Below are 17,544 nucleotides of genomic sequence, written 5' to 3' on the forward strand. Positions count from 1 at the left end.
TCAACTCAATGACAAAAAAATTGATGTAGAAAATATTAGTACCTCATTATGTTTGAAAATTAAATGAAATTGTTCAAATAAAAATGAACAAGTGTTAAAAACTAAATTTTTTATATCCATATTTAAAGGCTTGTTAACAATTATAAAGAGCCAACGTGGGAGGTTCAAAAAGGGACATGTTTTTAGAAACATAAAATAAAGAAATATTAAATCACGGGGCTTTTGCACAGTTACATGCACTTCACTTTAATTCCCCTTAGTACTTCAGTCTGCAATAAATTTTTGCTCTCTGTGCTTCATCATCTGGCATCGCATCAGGAAGGTTTTGCTGGTGACTGTAGGATAATTTACATTTATATGAGTAAGTATGGGGAAAGTTCCATGCGTCAGTCTGCAAAAACCCAAAAGTTTTGAGTCAACTCAACCACAATGCAAAATGTAAACTTACTAGTAAGCAGGACTTCTTAGCCCTGAGGGTGCTGTTGCTAATGAACAATAATATCTCAGCTGCTGTTGTCATGGAAATGTCCAAGTTATACAACCATGTAAATTATTTATTTATTTTAAGTTTTGTGTCCAGCTTTATCGTGTTTAGTGAGAACACCAATGCCAAAACGTTGCCTGTAGTTATGCTGGCCTTTTGAGGCAGATGTTAGTGAGAAACAGGACATCCTCTGGTTACCATGATAAAGGTTGACATACCATCTTTTTTAGAATGGATTTTAAAAGTTTATTACTCTTTTAGTAAAGTTTTATTCCTCAAAGACCTTTTTTTTACTTGTAGAAAATGAACAAAATTATCTCAAATTTGAACTAATAGGGTAGCTTAACTGATGTCCTTAAAGGACTTTTGACCGTTTACACAATTCCTACTCATAGATTCAAATAAATCAAAATATAATGTGTGCATATTGTTACACAGTTTTTGCTGGTGAAATGTTGACAGTGTTCTCAGTGTGCTGGAGTTGTGGGAAAGCGGACGAGAATTAGTGAAACATTTTTGCCTGAATGTTCTGACGCTTCTGGATAAATTTGCATGTTGAGGTCGGATTCCAGTTAAAGAGTGGACACTTGACATCATCCCCCTGTTATTTGTCTGCATAAATGACACTTCATAACAGAAGATTGTAACTGGCTGAACACTGTGTAATTGAGCTGCAATACATCTGCACTGCACACGCCTCACATTTTGCTTGTACTGGTTACCAGAAGCATCTTTAATGAGCTTCATTTATAAGGCAATGTAAAAATAAAGAGTGACACACTTAATTTGCTGTAGAATTCTTTATATTTTACATAAGTATAAATAAAACACAAATCAATCAGTCAAGAGTTTTATTTGATGCAAGCGAGGCAGTTTTCATTAGTTCTGGACTCAGGTATGTCATGTGCCACACTGACAAGGACGTGCTGCCTCACAGAGGCAACATTGCTGAAGCCAGTAATTATAATCTTACTATTTAAATTAGTCATAAATTCTAATGAAAATAATAAACCCTAACATAACTCAAGAAACAATTAGATTTAGATTAGCATATCCCCTCGTCCTAAATCTGTATTTACAGCAAAGTTTAAAGATGTGGAGAATAATTACGCACAAGCGCTCCAAAGAAGAATTTGAGACTGATGCTATGCGTTAGTGTTACAAACTCTTGTAACACTAACACTTGTAGCCAAAGAAAAATGGCTCAAAAGGTTAAATAATTAAAATAATTTTTCAGTTTTTCATATTTCATATTGATCACTTAGTTTATTGGTTGATAACAAAGCAGAACAGCTGTTTCTTTCCCTACTCTCCTTCCTCCATCTCCTCCTCTGATGCAAACCTTTTCCCCGGGTGTTGTCTCTTCTCCTCGGCGTGACTTTTGTTGATGTTTTCCAGAAAGTCGAGCAGCAGGCTGGTCTTACTGCAGCTGTCAGAGTCCAAAACATCACACGGACTGCTGGTGCTTAATTCCGGACTGGAGTTATCCCAAAAGCGCTTTCCTGGGTGCTGACGCTTCTCCAGCTCTGACATATCTTCCTCTCCGTCCTCAGTCCAGTCCGCTTCATCGTCCTCATCTTCGAGAAGACGCTTACCGGGATGCTGGCGCTTGCTGTGCAGCACCAGATAGCGCTTGCCCGGGTGCTGGCGCTTGGAAAGTTCGCTGAGCAGCGCGACGGGGCTGTCGGGAATGTGTCCCGTGGTGGAGCGCTTCCCTGGATGCTGCCTCTTCTGGAACTCCGTGAACGAATGCATTTCATCTTCGCGCTTGCCGGGGTGCTGTCTCTTTTGCATATCCCAGAACTGCTCGTCGTCGACCACCTCCCTTCTGCCCGGATGCTGCCGCTTCTCCAGGTCCTCGAAGTGCCTCTTGCCGGGATGCTGTCTTTTTGTCACCCATTCTGGTTGTGAGAAAATCCCATCTGGACAAAAAGAGTTGAGGACTTGTTTAGTATTGCTCTAATACCGACCGAGTCTATTCTAGCATAGACAAGCTGCAGCAAGAGGGATTTTACAGTTGGTGTGCGCCGTGCGTAAATTACGCACAAGACAGCATCTTACGGTCCATATTTCCCCAGCTCTATTTCTCTCTATCTCTTTAGAAATAGAGAATCCAACAACATTTTGTAATTATTCATGATTACGTTTGAGGGGAAAAATAGTTCCCAGGAAACGGTAAAGACAGTGAGGCTTAGGTAACAGGAAACAATATGTAACGCTGGATTCAAACAAGTAAATATACATTTAAAAAACAGCATGACAGTATGATGCCGCAGAGTCAGCTTTTTTTTCTTTTTTTTTTGTCGAAAAATAAACCCAAACCATGAGCTTCACGCACCATTTCTAACGTCTCCATCCTGCAGCTTTTTGAGAATAGACCGTAAGAGGAGGCTCTGTGCTCTCTGTAGCATGAGGTTGTCTATGGTGGTACTTCGGTCCATCTCGTCCTCAGCAGGGAGACCCTGTCCATCACACACTGCCAAGTTGCAGATCACAAAAGATGCCAGGACTAGAAGGCTTGCCGACTTCATGGCTTTATTTTTTCGCCCTCTACTAGAAAAAGATTCAACACAAAGTCAAAGTTTTATTAGAAATCATACTTAATTTATGAAGTCAATAAAAGATTAACGATGCACGAATTGCATTGTTTGCAGAAACAAACAAAGCTCATTTACAAGTGCAAGACGCACAGAAAACCTGATCTATCCAGGTAAGGTGAACCACAGTCTCAAATCTAGAATTCTGAAAAGCGCCAGACTCACATGAAAAGTATCCAAATTCTCCTCTTCCCCACCCCGAGGCACCGCTGGCAGCGTTGCTAATGGTTTCTCCCCGCTTCTCGGAGCTCTTGGTGACCCTTTAGGCCAGATCCTGGAGGTATATGAACTGACAACTTCTTCGGCTCTGCTTTTATACTTCCCGCTCACTGTCGTCACACAATCCCGGGAGTAATTTTTCAGGATCTCTCGTCCCCACTGATGTCATATACCAAGTCGTGCGCAACTGGGTTTGGTGAATGATCGCCCCTACAAGGACTGCTTCCCGGTTTAGCTTTCGCGAAACAAAGATAAACATTGCACTTAGGGAGGATGGGTTATTATGGGATTACTTATTTTTCCAAGAATTTAAGATTGTACTTATTGATTTTGCGTAATTGCATACTTTTCATTTAATCCGTTTTTTAAAAATCTAGTTTGCCTCTTTTTTTCCAGACCCTCACCATTTCATATTTTTTTCATCGTAAGGAATCTAAAGGTCTCCCATGGCTGCACTGAGATGAAGACCATTTTTATTTATTTCATTACTTCTTTTTTTTTCATCTAAACCTCAAAGTCAGAGGAAGCAGAGGGGTGAGCAAAACCCATCTGGCTCTTTAGCACACAGAATTCACATGTAGTCACGAAGCAGCTCTGCTGAATGCACCGGAGTCAGGGTCTGCAAGTTTCAATGGCTAAGTGGGAGCAGGGGATACTGAAGCAACTAGAACAGACACAGAGTGATAATGCAGTGTGGAAGTTTCTATAACAGCTACATATGTTTTACACTTTCTCTTCATTTGCTTCAAAACGAACAAAGTTTCAGAAATATCACTCAGATGTATGTAATCATATTCCATATCTCTTGTTGAGTCGAATTAGACATGAGACTTAATGTCTTTTACCAGTTTAACGAAGAAAATCTAAACATATTCACTTTGCAAAACCGTGTGCACCTCTCAGATTTCTCACATTTAGTCACAACCACAAAATGCTTTGGATTTTATTGGGGTTTTATTTGATGAACAACCCAAAATAGCAAATGATGAGATGGATTTTAATATATATATATATATATATATATATATATATATATATATATATATATATATATATATATATATATATATATATATATATATAGTTTACAAAATGTGAAGAGCGTCACTTTTGCATCTCAGCTTCCCCTGAAGAAAATCTGGAGCAACCAAAACATTCAAAAGTCACAGAAATACTAACAATAAGTGAACAAGAAGCACCATTAAGTTTTAAGTTTAAAAATGACGTCTCAAGCTCTAAACGCATATTTTTATTCAACTCATCTGAAAATGGAAGGAGTTTTGGTACAGCTCCAAACCTACCAACACATAAACTGATTGGCAAGAAGTGCAGTAACCAGAAAAGCTGCTGAATAGCCAGATCCTCGGTCAAGGTTGACCAATCTGCTCTTTATGGAAGAGAAACAATTTGAAAGCCATGCCTGAAAAAATGCACAAGAGTCCTGCTTACAGTCAAAATTGTATTTCAACTCTCTAGTGACTAAAATTAATATGTTCATACATTAAACGCATGTAATTAGTATAGAGCAATATTTTTCATTAACTCCGTACTTGTTTCATCAATGCTTTTGGTATTTGATTTGGAAACATTTCATCTTATGTTAAGAAATTTGTTTGCTATTTCTGTGCAACCTTCAGTTTAAGATGAAGCCTAATTGCACAGAGGCTGATGTACATACACCATTCATCTGACATGGGGGCTGATGTGTCTGCACAGGGGGGCTGAAGACTGAGAAATCATATGCTGCAAAGCAGCAGGAAGCTGTCAGAAATTGGGTCTGTGGGTGGTGGTTGGTGTGTGTGATGTTTTTAGTACTGAACTGGTCTTTGGTACATTCTCACTTTCTTACATACAGTTGTTGCTAAGATGCACATTTGTTGATAACAGTTAATTTTGTTTCTGACTAGCAGTGTGTGTCCCCCGCAAGAAAATAAATTATTCTGTTGGAGTTTGCTTCTTGATTGGACCACTCCAAAATCTTTTGTTATGTGTTTGGACTTTTAGTTTCTCTTTTGATCATTTCTGTATTGTTTATTTCCTGACATCATTTTAATTTATCTTTTGTGTTAGTACATTTTTTCTTTGTTTTTGGTGTTTTGAATTTGTCTGTTTAGATTTTGGTTTACTCTTTATATTAGCTTCAGATTTCTTCACTTCTGTTCCAAAGTCTCTGTTTCATCCCATCTGTTTATTTTAATCCTGCCTTCAGCCTTTCAGCCTCCTTCTCAGCACAACTGCCTCCATTCACCTCATTCTCCCCAGTCTGGACATTCACATTCACCGCTTTCCATTCACTTCTGATTGGCCCCTCTGGCTCAACAGGCTTAAATGCTGATTGGACTGTACCACTAGTTCTTGCTGACAGGGGGAATTTGTAGTTTCTTTGTTTAGGTAAGTTTTGTATTTAAGTAAAGATTAGTATTTAAAGTTTAACATTTTTTTATTTTCATTTTTGGGTCTTTAGTTTAGCCAAACTTAGCTGTACTGTTATTTGTTAGTAATTGTATTCTGTTTAGTTACCCCTTTTGTATCTTAATTGGTCTGATCAGCCAGTAAATATACCTGTACTGGCTGGTAAAGGTATGCTAAAGAAATGTTAACTGACCTAACATTTCTTTGTTAGGTCAGTTATGTTTGTTTGTGCAGCCAGTTTGTTTGCATTTTTGCCTTAGTTCAGTTTTGTTCCTTTGACCTCTTTTATGAACTCAGTTTATCTTTTTGTCATTTATAAACGTTTGGGTTAAAATAATAATAATAATAATAATAATAATAATAATAATAATAATAATAATAATAATAATAATAATAATAATAATAATAACAACTTTTTTTTTTAACATATCCTGTGACTCTTCCTGTTTTTTACTCGGTCCATCACACAGTGCAATCGTAGTAAAAACATATACTTTTTTTTTGTTTGTTTGTTTTAGATTGTTTATCCTACTTCAAGTTGTCAGTTTAAGTGATTTCTTAATTCTACAGGTCTGGCATTAAACAGACCTGCAGCAAGAAATGTGATGATCTCATATAAGTCACGATTTAGGAAAACGTGTGATAAAATACATCCTAAACCTGCAGATGAAAAACAGATTTCATTGACTGTAATTTGTTTTGCAATCTATCTTTTGTTTTTTTTTATATATAAACTCTGTATGCGTGTGAATGAGAGAAGTGTGTGAAAGAGCTGTGGTTTGGTCCCTCTACAATATGTTCCAATTGGGGCAGGTACTTTGAAATAGCTTTTCTCCTTAACTTAATTCTTCACTTAAATTCTAATACTCAAATTTATTTAATTATCTGAAATCCAGTGATCATTTATTTAATAGGTCACATAAAGCTAAGAAAATGCAGACATCTATAAAGCAGCAAATACTTTTTTAAAGCGATGCAATTCTCGATATTTTATCCCAAACTTATGTAAAACCAACTCACATCACTTTGAGGATGAAGAACTTCATAGTCACACACAGTCAGGGCTGGAAATAAGTGTGAATTGAAATGACTGTGTAATTCTATAATGACTTGCTGTCAGGGTGCTGTCACATCCAATATTTCAAAGAAGTTCAGACCTGCTTGGTTGAAAACATCAGAGCTATGGTTGAAATGATCCAGTAGGTTGTGAAAATAGTTTATATGGCGAAGTTATGTTGACCTTTCCCCGTGAGGAAAACAGAGCTGTCTTACACTGTATGTATGCAATTTTAAATAAGATAAGTTTGAAAAAGCAAAGCAAGCTTACAAAGTTGGGCTTAAAGAAAAGAGTTTGAATAGCACTGTGTAAAAAGTCACTTCCATCTCTTACACTCCATAAGGAAGCAAGGAATTATTTCCTCCAACCTCTCTCTGCTTCTATTTGAAGTCCTTTGTCTTGAATGAACACACAAAGTGACAGCAGTACAATTAAAACATATCTGATCCGTGTAGGCGTCCACATCCTTGCACCTGACATGTAAGTCACCACCCTCCTAAGAGACCAAGTGTGTAACAGTACACTCCAAGGATCCAATTAATCTCTCAAGAGAGCGCATTGTTGGATTTTACACCGGCATAAGAAGCCAGTATGCACCACAGCAGATGAAGGACCTCTGGTTCTGCAGGATCTGTTCTGTCAAAGTGACGTCTTTCTTTAAAAACGTAGAACAATTGAAGCAGATAGCGTGAATGCAGCAGGTGTAGCAGCAATTAGGCTGTTTCTTCCTTTAACCAGCATATGGCTGTGATTAAAAGACAGCCTCTTTTTACTTTACCCATTCTGAAGCATTCCACAAAAAAAAGAGTCTCTGAACTCCTAGCGATTGGTATTCTGGTCACCAGAATACCAATTGATGAGGAGGAAGAGAAGTTAAGTGCGCACGCTGTGCAGTGTGAGAAAATAATAAGAACCATTAGCGCTTTGTCTGTTTATTCTATAGTGTTGAAATAGGCTATATTCACAGTATGGCAAACTTTTTTATAAGAGGAAACTTTTCACCAAGCGTTTACATACCGTGTTGTATGTATCTCTGCACTGATCAAAAGCATTTCCCAAGAAGCTGGAATATAAGCTAGTCGCTATCTTTAGCTAGTGATGGGTGTCAGTACACAATGGATAAACATGGTAGCCTATGAAGTCGTAATGATTCATTGGTCATGGCATCGTAGGAAAGCATGGCGTTTTCAGGACCAAAGCAAACCAACTATGTGATACAACTTAAACTCATTTACTACGGCTTCCTGTTCTCTATGTCAGAACGTTTTTGCCTGTGTTTCTGGCAAAGACACAGGCAAGTTTGTTTCTGTGATGGTTTTCATCATTTGGCATTAAAGAAAATGTAGTATGTTGAAACAGTTTATTATTTAACTAAATTTATTTTATTTCTACTGTGTCAATTTACAACAAATGTAAGTAAAAAAGTAAATTTTATTTATATAGCACCTTTCACAGATAAAATGACATTTTGCTTTACGGGGTGCAATAAAAACAAGTTAAAACAGCTTAAAAAACACAATGTGAATTTTACTAAAAGCTTGTCTAAGTAAAAGTGTCTTATTAAATGTTACATTGCCTTTTAAATTATAAATATATAATCTCACTCCACAATATAAGACACAGATTCCACAGAAATAAGGTAATGGATACTCAAATGGATCCTAAATTTAGATAGATTCACTATTATTTACACGTATCTCAAAATGACCTAAGTAGTCCAGTTATATTCAATTTACAATGTCAGTTGTTAAAAATTGCATCTGATTGCATCAAGTAACTTATTTTGCTGCAAGCATGTGGCAACAGTGGAAAGGAATAATTTCCTTTTAACAGTTTAGGTCTGAGGCAGTAGCAAAGTGGATTGGATGAAAAACAAGGAATTTGCCAGGGGATTAGCAATAAGAGCCCTCGATTACAACAACTGTAATTGATAATCAGGCGAATGGTTGATTGCATAATAAACTGCAGGAGTGCCTTCTCACAGGAGATGACCCCACCCACCGATGAGAGCTGATTCGTAGGGATGGAACGCTCAGAGAGGAAAGAGAGACACAAGCAAAACAACAAACACCGACGCTGATGTGACATGTAATTGATTTCTGAAACAACCAAAAACATCATCATGCTGGAGCTTAAATGCCTTCAGAGGATCATATAAAAGAGGCATTCCAGTGGAGAGAGAGGAACCAAAGCTGGGTCACCTGAGTGATATACTTTTTCTAAATTTGCTTCAGCATCTCCGTTTCAAAAGCACAGAACAATCATGTTGTGTATTGAATATGAGATTGGGTATCAGATGGAGGGGACCAGGTGAAAGAGGGCACTGAAACCTGCTGATTACTGACTGGTTGTAGGAACATCGGTCATCAACTCATGGTTTGGTTTGGAGTCGACAGCAGAACCATGTTCAGGCTTTTGTCCAGGAAAGGAATATTTTGAAGATCTTCTAAGTTTGAGATGAGATCAAGTGAACAGCTTCAACATCCAGATGTATCTGAAGTAGAGCCACTGCTCCTCAGCATCAAACTGTAACCATTATAACCCATTCAAATTTAGACTAAACACAAATGTTAGAAGTCAGGTTTAGTCATCCTATCAATCAGTCCCAATCAACTTTCAACTGCATTTAAACACCAGTAACTGTATTTTTGAATGGTTTGTCAATTTTGAGATTTTTTTTGGTTTTTCTGTCTCTCAATGAACATTTTGCTGCAAGGTGGGATTACATCACGTCTTTTGTCAGGTAGGTCAGAGTAACACCTGTTCTTTCTGTCTTGTGGTTTTACTTCCTGCTGGAACAAACTAGCCCCTTTCTGAAGGACTCCATACCGAGCTCTGAAACCCGTGACGCTTTCAGCCTGTCGCAGTATATCATCAAAGGGGGTTTTAAACTCTTTGTTTGAAAACTTGGAGGGCATTGCCAATGTTCAAAAAGACCTACATTTATCAGGAGAAAGTGTTCTCCTTTGCCACAATCAACCTTAAATCACCTGAGGTGAAGAGAAAGTTAGGTCGCCCACAAGCTTGTATTGTTGCTTTTCTCTCTTTGCTTGTTAGCTTTGTTCACTCATAGCTTGTATTTGTGGGAGTAACATCAAATGGTGTTTACAGACATGAAGACATTTATATTGTTTTGATGTCTTGTCTTTATCTCAGTCTTCTATTGCCCTTTGCACGAAGGCCTGATTTTATCAGTGGCGGGAAAATCTTAGAATCTGTCTTTCCTAAGTTTTACATCAAATTATTTGCTTGGTAGGAACTTTATCTTCAAATAACCTTTACTTGCAATACATTTCCTTTCATGCTGAATCTTAGTATTTCCATTCTATATTTGATACACCTGACCTTGTCTTTGACAGAGTTTTTACTGCGACTAACCGTTTGTGCTGTCTTCTAAAACTGGCTCAGAGTTTGCCTACTAAGATGTATTTTTCTTCAAGATGAAGCCACTAAAGTTGCTACTACTGCCATTGACTTTTGTCTTTTCCTTCACATAGAAAGTACTCCTGGAACTGTTTCCGTTTCCTTTTGTGTCTCCGCTTTGCCTTCTCAAACCCTCAGTCAGTCGTGGCAGATGACCGCTCCTACTGAGCCAGGTTCTGATTCTGCTGGAGGTTTCTTCCTGTGAAAGGGGAGGAATTGCTGGAAATTTGATGACAGCACCAGCAGAGAACAAACAGCTCACTACAATCACAATTTTTAAAGAATATACTAACAAAATCACTATTTGTGATCCAAATAATTCAGAAACTGTCATAAAACAAGTAAACAGTGGAACATTCTTGACGGAAATCACAAACTGATTCTTTGATCACATTGTTGGTCTTATTTTCAATCCATGATCTGTTTGGGGGGTTTTGTGCATCTCAACAGACTTTTTACCGCTGCAACATTATTAAGATTCATTACAGGATTCATACGTTTCTTCAATAGTTCTGATGGTGCTGCTGTTCTCACCCACGACTTTACAGAAGAACCAAAAGTTAACCTATAATAAGGAGTTCAGAGTACATTTTTTAAAGTTCCCTGATGTGCTTTTTATCGGTGGACTAGTAAAATACATGTCAGCTTACAAATAGGTGGCTTGTTAACCATCACAAAGACCTGGATGTTTTTTGGAAGGATGTGCTCTACATGTTGCTCCTTGCTTGTACTTTTTTCCAACTAAACTTGTTGCTGGGCTTCAAAAAAGTTTCAGATGTTTAACGAGGTGACTTTTATAATTTATAACCTATTTTGTCATGCAAATCTTACAAAATCGACCACTTTATTAGAAAATATATCTCTCTAAAACACATTCATTTATTTATGTTATGCATTAAGGAGCCTCTCTGGTGACAGGGAGGAAGTAGGAAGTGCCCATATGTAAAACCACTCTGAGATGCAGCGGGTCATGAACTGACTCATGCTTGATAATTATGCAGTTTGAAATCTTGGATTTATTTGCACGACCGCAGAGTAGGGTCGGGCAAATCAAAGCTAAAGTTTCTGACTCAAAGTTAAAAGTGGATGTGAGGACAAGCGGCATAGCACACCTCCGTCCTCATAGGAACGTGGGCAGAGGTGCCAAACTGAGAGACAAGAACTCCAACTGTGACAGTGGGTCTGTGTGAGGAACGCACAGGAAAAAGACGGACAGGTTGACGGCAGACATGGGGACAACAAAGCGGCTCAAGCAAATAAATAAACAAGCAGAGTAGCCGGTCTGTGCGGATGGCACGGAAAGCGTGTCCCCTGGAAGTGACACAGTCCTGACAGGGGTCACTGCAGCAGGGAGTGAGTGACAGCTAACAGGGGATGCTGCTGGAGACGCCCGGGTGGAAGGGAGCGTGTGTGAAAGAGGAGTGCATCGCAAGTCAGCTCCACAGATTCAGCTCGAGTGACCAGCTGCTCGTTGTCTTTGTGCTGCATGTTAATATCATGCAAAAATTCAAAGGAAAGCTTCTGAATGATGACGCACTCCAGGAGTAACGTCATGTTTATTCACCTTCCTGCCTATTCATGGTTATGCATGATTTGTCTCACATAAAGGATCTGAAAATGACAGAATATTTTAGATATCCGAAAATCTCAAATATTTTAGATATATTGGTAACAGAGTGGCAACAAAGCTCTGTTTAGCTTTGCTACCACTGGTTGGGCTGGTGTGTTTTTTTTCTTTTTCTTATCTTAAGTAATTCTGGTGTGGGTCAGTCCTCTCACATTGTTCTTGTTTCTCCCTGGGCTGCTGTGTTTTGCTATAGGATTAAATATAATCTCCTGTTCTCTTTGTGTTCACCTGTTTCCCTTCACTGGTTTCCTTCAGCTGCCTCAAACGTTTTCCTTTCTCACTGCTGCTACACATCTTTAAACACATCTTTAGAGCTGACACGGGACGATGGTGGCGACAGCGGTTGAAGGAATCAGTGGATTGCAGGTTCCATTCCCACCTCTGTTGTTGATGCTTGGGTTGCTGCCTGCTTGTGGTGGTCAGTCTTTGACTCATCGGTGCATCGCAGCCTTGATTTTGTCAGACTGCCACTGGGAAGGTGTAGCTACTATCTAGTAGCGTCCCATCATCAGATTGTGAACGTGTGAATGACTGAATGTAGTGTGAAGCGCTTTGGGCTTCTTTGAACTTGATAAACTGCTATATAACTACCTTTATCTGTTTTTTCATCCAGTAACCCCCTCCTAAGAATGCCTGCCTTCCAGTTTCAGTTACTCCTTTGTCAGATCCTCTTGTTTTTTCTACAAGTTTTTTTTTTTTTTAGAGCTGAACGCCCAGGTTAACAAAATAAAACTATATCTAAATCGTTTTATTCTGGCATTTTTGCTTATTTATCTGTTTGCCCACAGTTTTGTAGGTCTTACAAAATCGTCCAATAAACTCATTTCACACTCAAAGTTTGTTCTCTTGCTAATTCTTCCTTTGCAAATTTCTCACTTGGAATTACAAATCCTTCACCAAAGTTTGGGGCTTTTGTTTTTCTCACCCTGTCTAATGCCTTCTTTCCTCATTTTTCATCAGACTGTAGGATTATTTGGAGTCCCAATATATGCAAACACATGAACAGACACACCCAGCAGGAAGGAAGAAAAGGTGAATTTTGCATTATTTATCCTTAGATTTCATTTCTGTCTTTAGCTGTGTGTCTGCTGCTCTGAGAACTCCATTATCTCTCAATAAGCTGTGAAGCGTCTCTGAATTTTTTCAGCTGGAGACCATGATTAGTGTGCTGCTACCTCATGCTACAGCTCACTTATCATCAAGCTTTCTCTCTCTCTCCTCCTGCGTGTCTGTCTGCTCTCGGCTCTGGAGCTCTCTATCATAGTCAGCTGGTGTCTGGGACCAGACGTAAATCATGCTAGATTGAGCTGATCTTTCTGTCTCACGCCCGACTTAAATGGTAGATGTGAGGTTTTGAATATTCTATTCTTCAAGAGTGATAAATGAGAAATATTTCAGGGGAAAAATGATTTCTTTTACACTGAGAACATCACAGGAAAGATATGATATTTTTAATTTTTTTATTTTTTTCAAATATTAAACCTTTAACTTTTGCTTCCTAAAAAACAAATACACAAAAACAACTGTTGTTTTTAACGCTATTCCCTATTTTATCTCGATTGTCGTTTGAATTTTGTGAGATTTAACTGAGATTAGACAAACAGTTTGATGGACAAAGTTACCACAGTTCTGGGATTACTCATTGAAGGATTTTCTGGGGATTCTTTGGACTCTCATTGTTGTGATATATTTTCCTACCTCAGAACTTTCACCGTTAGGAAAAATTAAACCCTAAAACGTGACAACTCTCGACTCGGAAGTAGTCCCCTGAAAGAAAGAGAGAGGGCCCACTTTGTCAGTGTGGTTGGTAGCAAAACAGCTATGTGCAGAGGTGCATCCACTCTTCAGCACATACAGCAGTAGCCCAGAGTGTTGTTAAACAATTATCAATCTCCTGAATATTACCAGAAGAACTGCAAACTGGGCTGAGTCCATCTCCAGTCCTTCAGCTGGAGAATCATTTAGCATAGTTAATCTAATTGGTGGAAATGCTAGAGCAAGTCAAAAGTATATTTATGACTAAATGTAAAAGCCACAACATGCAAATGTTCTCATCCTGTCTATTGTTGGCTTTCATTGCACAGGATGGAGCCCTTATCTTGTATTTATTGCACCGAGATAAGAAAAAAAAAAAAAACCCACATTCACAGCATTTTTAAAACATTTCTGTTGGGAGCCATGTAAGGCGATATAATTGTCAGGAAACTGCATTGTGTGCCAGTTTTTTTTCCAATATTACAGTTTTTTGTTTTTTTTTGCTGTTTATTAAGATGTATTTATTTTCAGCAGAAACAGTCCTCTGTGGAAAAGTAAAAAGAACAAAAAAACATTCTATGTAGTGAGGGAAAAAATCCCATTCTCTGCAATTTTAAGGCTCAATAAATTCTTTTCCTTGCACCCAATTTCACAAGTTCTTGTTACTGGAATCACCATCATCGCTGGCAGGAACTTGTTTGCACTTGTCTGGAGGCAGTGATTGGGATAAAGGGCTGAAGCCTCATTAACATCATATGGGACGAATGATGAAGATGAAAAAGACTGGCCCTGCGTTGTTCAGGGTGTTCCTTTAATCTGCCTGCATCACCTTCACCGAGGGTTCCCTAATAAGAACCAGTCTCTTAGAAAAGTAAGATCAAATAGTATTTTTTAAGATTTCATAATTTTTTTTCCACCATATGCATGAATTATATAGATATATAAATAAAAAAAAAACGATTGCCTCAAAGGACCATGGACTTCAAGTATTGCTCTCTTTGGAAAAAATAGATCCCTATCATGCACTTCACGGAGAGCGTCGAGGTTTTCGAAGGAAATAGCTTAGTGATTGAGAAGAGAGGTGAATGTGAGTAATATGTGTTATATTGAAGGGTGAGATATGTGCATAGTTTCATAGGCAGAGCAGCTGTGGGCATGCTGGAGCTTATCGGAGGACTTTGCAAAAGCCAGAGCAAAAAACATTTCACAAGCTACAAAAATGAAGCTTATTTTACGAACATTCTGTGCAAGTCCTAACAAATAAACCAAGCGCAAAAGGACACAACAAAAACAATAGAAATTATCGGGACAGAGTTTCTCAGAAGTCTAAATATTCCTACTAAAGTGCCAGTTTTGGGTTTTTTTTGCTATAAGAGATAAGACCACGATAATCTATGTTGTACTTTTCTCACACGAATAGCTCCATCTAAAACTTTTGATGTTTATGACTTACAGAAGATGAAAACCTAAACTTCAGTGTCTCAGAGAATTTGAGTATTACATAAGATCAATAAAATTGTATATTTTGGTCAGGAACTTCAGGCTTCTGAAATGTGTGTTCATTTTTATCAACTCAATGCTTGTCAAAATCTTTCATTAAGTCGTTTTTGTTTTTATTTGGACTCATTTTATGTTCCTGAAAAACAAAATCCCTCTTGATCTCCAGTTTTCTAGTAAGCAATCAAAATCCGATGATGTTTTTAATCTTGTTGTTTTACCCTATTGATTTATTTTTGTCTTGTTGATGTATTTGACCCTTAGGCTGCCGATCTTGCCGACAAACTCCAAAACTGACTAATGGAGCATCAGCAGCATCGTTCAACAGATATTTTAGGACCTGAGCCTTTTCAGAAAGAAGAGACGACTCAGACTCACAAGGTCTTCCCATAAGATATTACAAGATTTTTAGAGAGCCTTGACATTTTCTTTGGCAGAAAAAAGCTTCTGGTATACAACACTACTTCTTGTTTCTCAGAAATCTGCACTTCCTGAGAAACAGATAGAACACAACCAGTAGTAGAGATTCCCGCAGCTTCTTCAGTGTTGCTGTTAGCCTTGCTGTCGCTTCCCTGACTGGTTTCTGTCTTGTCTTTCCATCCATTTTGGGGTTACTTTCAGTTTCTATGACATCACTGTGGTCCCACTTTTTTTCTTTCACTATTGATAACTGTATTGATAAATGTTGTCTAATTCCTTGAAGGACACAATTGTGAAATGCAAACAGAAGCCATTCAGAGACAGAGAACAGTTGGATGTCTTAGACTGACTTTGCAGAAATTATATTTGCCTTTTTCAAAATGATGTGATGACTGGTTAAATGGCAACATAACCAAATAAAATGGTGTGAAATTCGTAATAAGTCAGCAATGATTAGTTTGCAACCAGGATGATTAGCAATTCACCCAGAATCCCAGGCACCTGATAAAGTGTCATCCCTTTAGCTTTATAGTTTTAAATCTTGATTGTGCCCCAAAAAGGTTAGACGTTAATTGAAATGCGGTGGGAGAGAAATTCTGGAATCCTGGAAAGTTTTTGCATCATGAAAGAGTAGATCTCCTCTGATTAATCTAACAGTATTCAAGTTTACTTTTGCAACTTTGCTCACCCTCTTGACGTTTTTCAAACTTGACATAATCCAACACGATACCAAGATCTTTCTCTCCTTGAGAAGTTTCTTATTTACCTTTAGGTTTACGTCATTGCTGCCAATCAAACACAGGGCTGTTATTTTAACATTCAACAGGAGATACGAGTTTGCAAACCATGCTGCAGCAGTCTCGGGATATGATGACATTTGTGTTGAGACAGATGCAATGTTTATAGAAATAGTTGTAATGTAGAATTAGCATCATCCTTGTTTGTGTGTATCTGAAGCTTAATTAAATCACCAGTAATCTGACATTCGATTGACTAAAATGTGATTTATTTGTGTAAAATCTCCCGATCCTTCTTTTTGTGTGTGATGGAGATCATTCAGTGTGAAGGAAAAACTTCATTCTTCAGGCTGTTTTCAAACTGCCTGTTTTTCATAGGTAGTCAAACTGAACGATTTATGAACTTTCATTTCATTTCACGGTAGATGATTCACCTGGCAGGAAGAAGGTTCACAAGCACTTTTTGAATGAGCTTTTTGCCTTTCTTTTATGTCATCCAAAAGGGGCCAAGCAAACAATTTAGTAGATGAAAGCATGTTTTTTTTTTCTCTTTTCCCCTTTTTCATATTTCTTGCCTCTGTATGAACTTCTGTGCTCTCTGCGCTGAAAGTGCTTGTGCCCTCACGGTCTTTGCTACGTTTTAAATGCAGCAGGTAGTTTTTCTCTTTTTAAGCAAGGTCACGATCTTGCCTTATGTACCCTCACGCTTGTTTTTGTGGCTTTTTTGAGCTCCGAGTGAGAAGCCAGATTTCGGGGAACGAGGCTAACTAAGATATTTACGTCTACAGCGGTGATCAATGAGAAACACAGGGGAGCTGTTTTTCTGGATGAGCCACACATAGATCCTCAATCTGATGTCAGGCGAGCAGCAATCCTCGACTTAAGCTCACTAGGAGTCGGTTAAAAAAAGAGACATCCAGATTTACTCTACTTTAGAGGCTGAACCGGCTGAGACCACCTGATGAGAGGCAAAGAAAAGACTCAAAGCATCATGAATGAAGGTTATTTCAGGTCCAAACCCCAATGCAGCTCATGCTCATGTCAATAAGCTTTCCCTTTGCAAAATGACTTAATGCATGAAAACTCACATATTGGATTTACCTTGAAGAATGACATCAGACAGATCATTGCAACAATAGGTGGTGATTCTTCAAGCTGACCCATTCAGGAAACAGCAGATGGGTGATGCGTCAATTGTGTTGAGGTTTGAAACAATTCTTCAATTCTTTAAATCATCGTTGCTAACAGCATTTCTTTCCTTTACATTAAGCTCCCCCCATTAGGTTAACCCTATTGTTCCTCAGTTCCCTTTTAGC

The 17,544-nt window shown here is 38.2% G+C and overlaps 1 protein-coding gene across 2 annotated transcripts; it reads right to left on the reverse strand.

Moving 5' to 3' along the window:
• Window positions 1-1,281: 1,281 nt before the first annotated feature.
• Window positions 1,282-3,370, reverse strand: trh (thyrotropin releasing hormone). 2 transcript variants are annotated; one of them, XM_005805659.2, is made up of 3 exons: window positions 3,247-3,370; window positions 2,823-3,034; window positions 1,282-2,406 (listed from the first exon to the last, which is right to left on the reverse strand). In XM_005805659.2, the coding sequence occupies exons 2-3, from the start codon at window positions 3,013-3,015 to the stop codon at window positions 1,790-1,792; spliced, it is 810 nt and encodes a 269-aa protein (XP_005805716.1). In that variant the 5' UTR covers window positions 3,016-3,034; window positions 3,247-3,370; the 3' UTR covers window positions 1,282-1,789. The 2 variants fall into 2 exon arrangements, with proteins under 2 accessions (XP_005805716.1, XP_005805715.1); XM_005805658.2 differs by having other exon boundaries at window positions 2,823-3,037.
• Window positions 3,371-17,544: the final 14,174 nt, after the last annotated feature.

Source organism: Xiphophorus maculatus, chromosome 1, assembly GCF_002775205.1.
Source record: "Xiphophorus maculatus strain JP 163 A chromosome 1, X_maculatus-5.0-male, whole genome shotgun sequence".
Taxonomy (NCBI): domain Eukaryota; kingdom Metazoa; phylum Chordata; class Actinopteri; order Cyprinodontiformes; family Poeciliidae; genus Xiphophorus; species Xiphophorus maculatus.

Coding starts and splice junctions, on each gene's coding strand:
- trh (XM_005805659.2), bottom strand. CDS start 3,015: ATGAAGTCGGCAAGCCTTCTAGTCCTGGCATCTTTTGTGATCTGCAAC. Junction 2,407..2,822: donor GGATGGAGACGTTAGAAATG/GTGCGTGAAGCT, acceptor CTTTTTGTCCAG/ATGGGATTTTCTCACAACCA.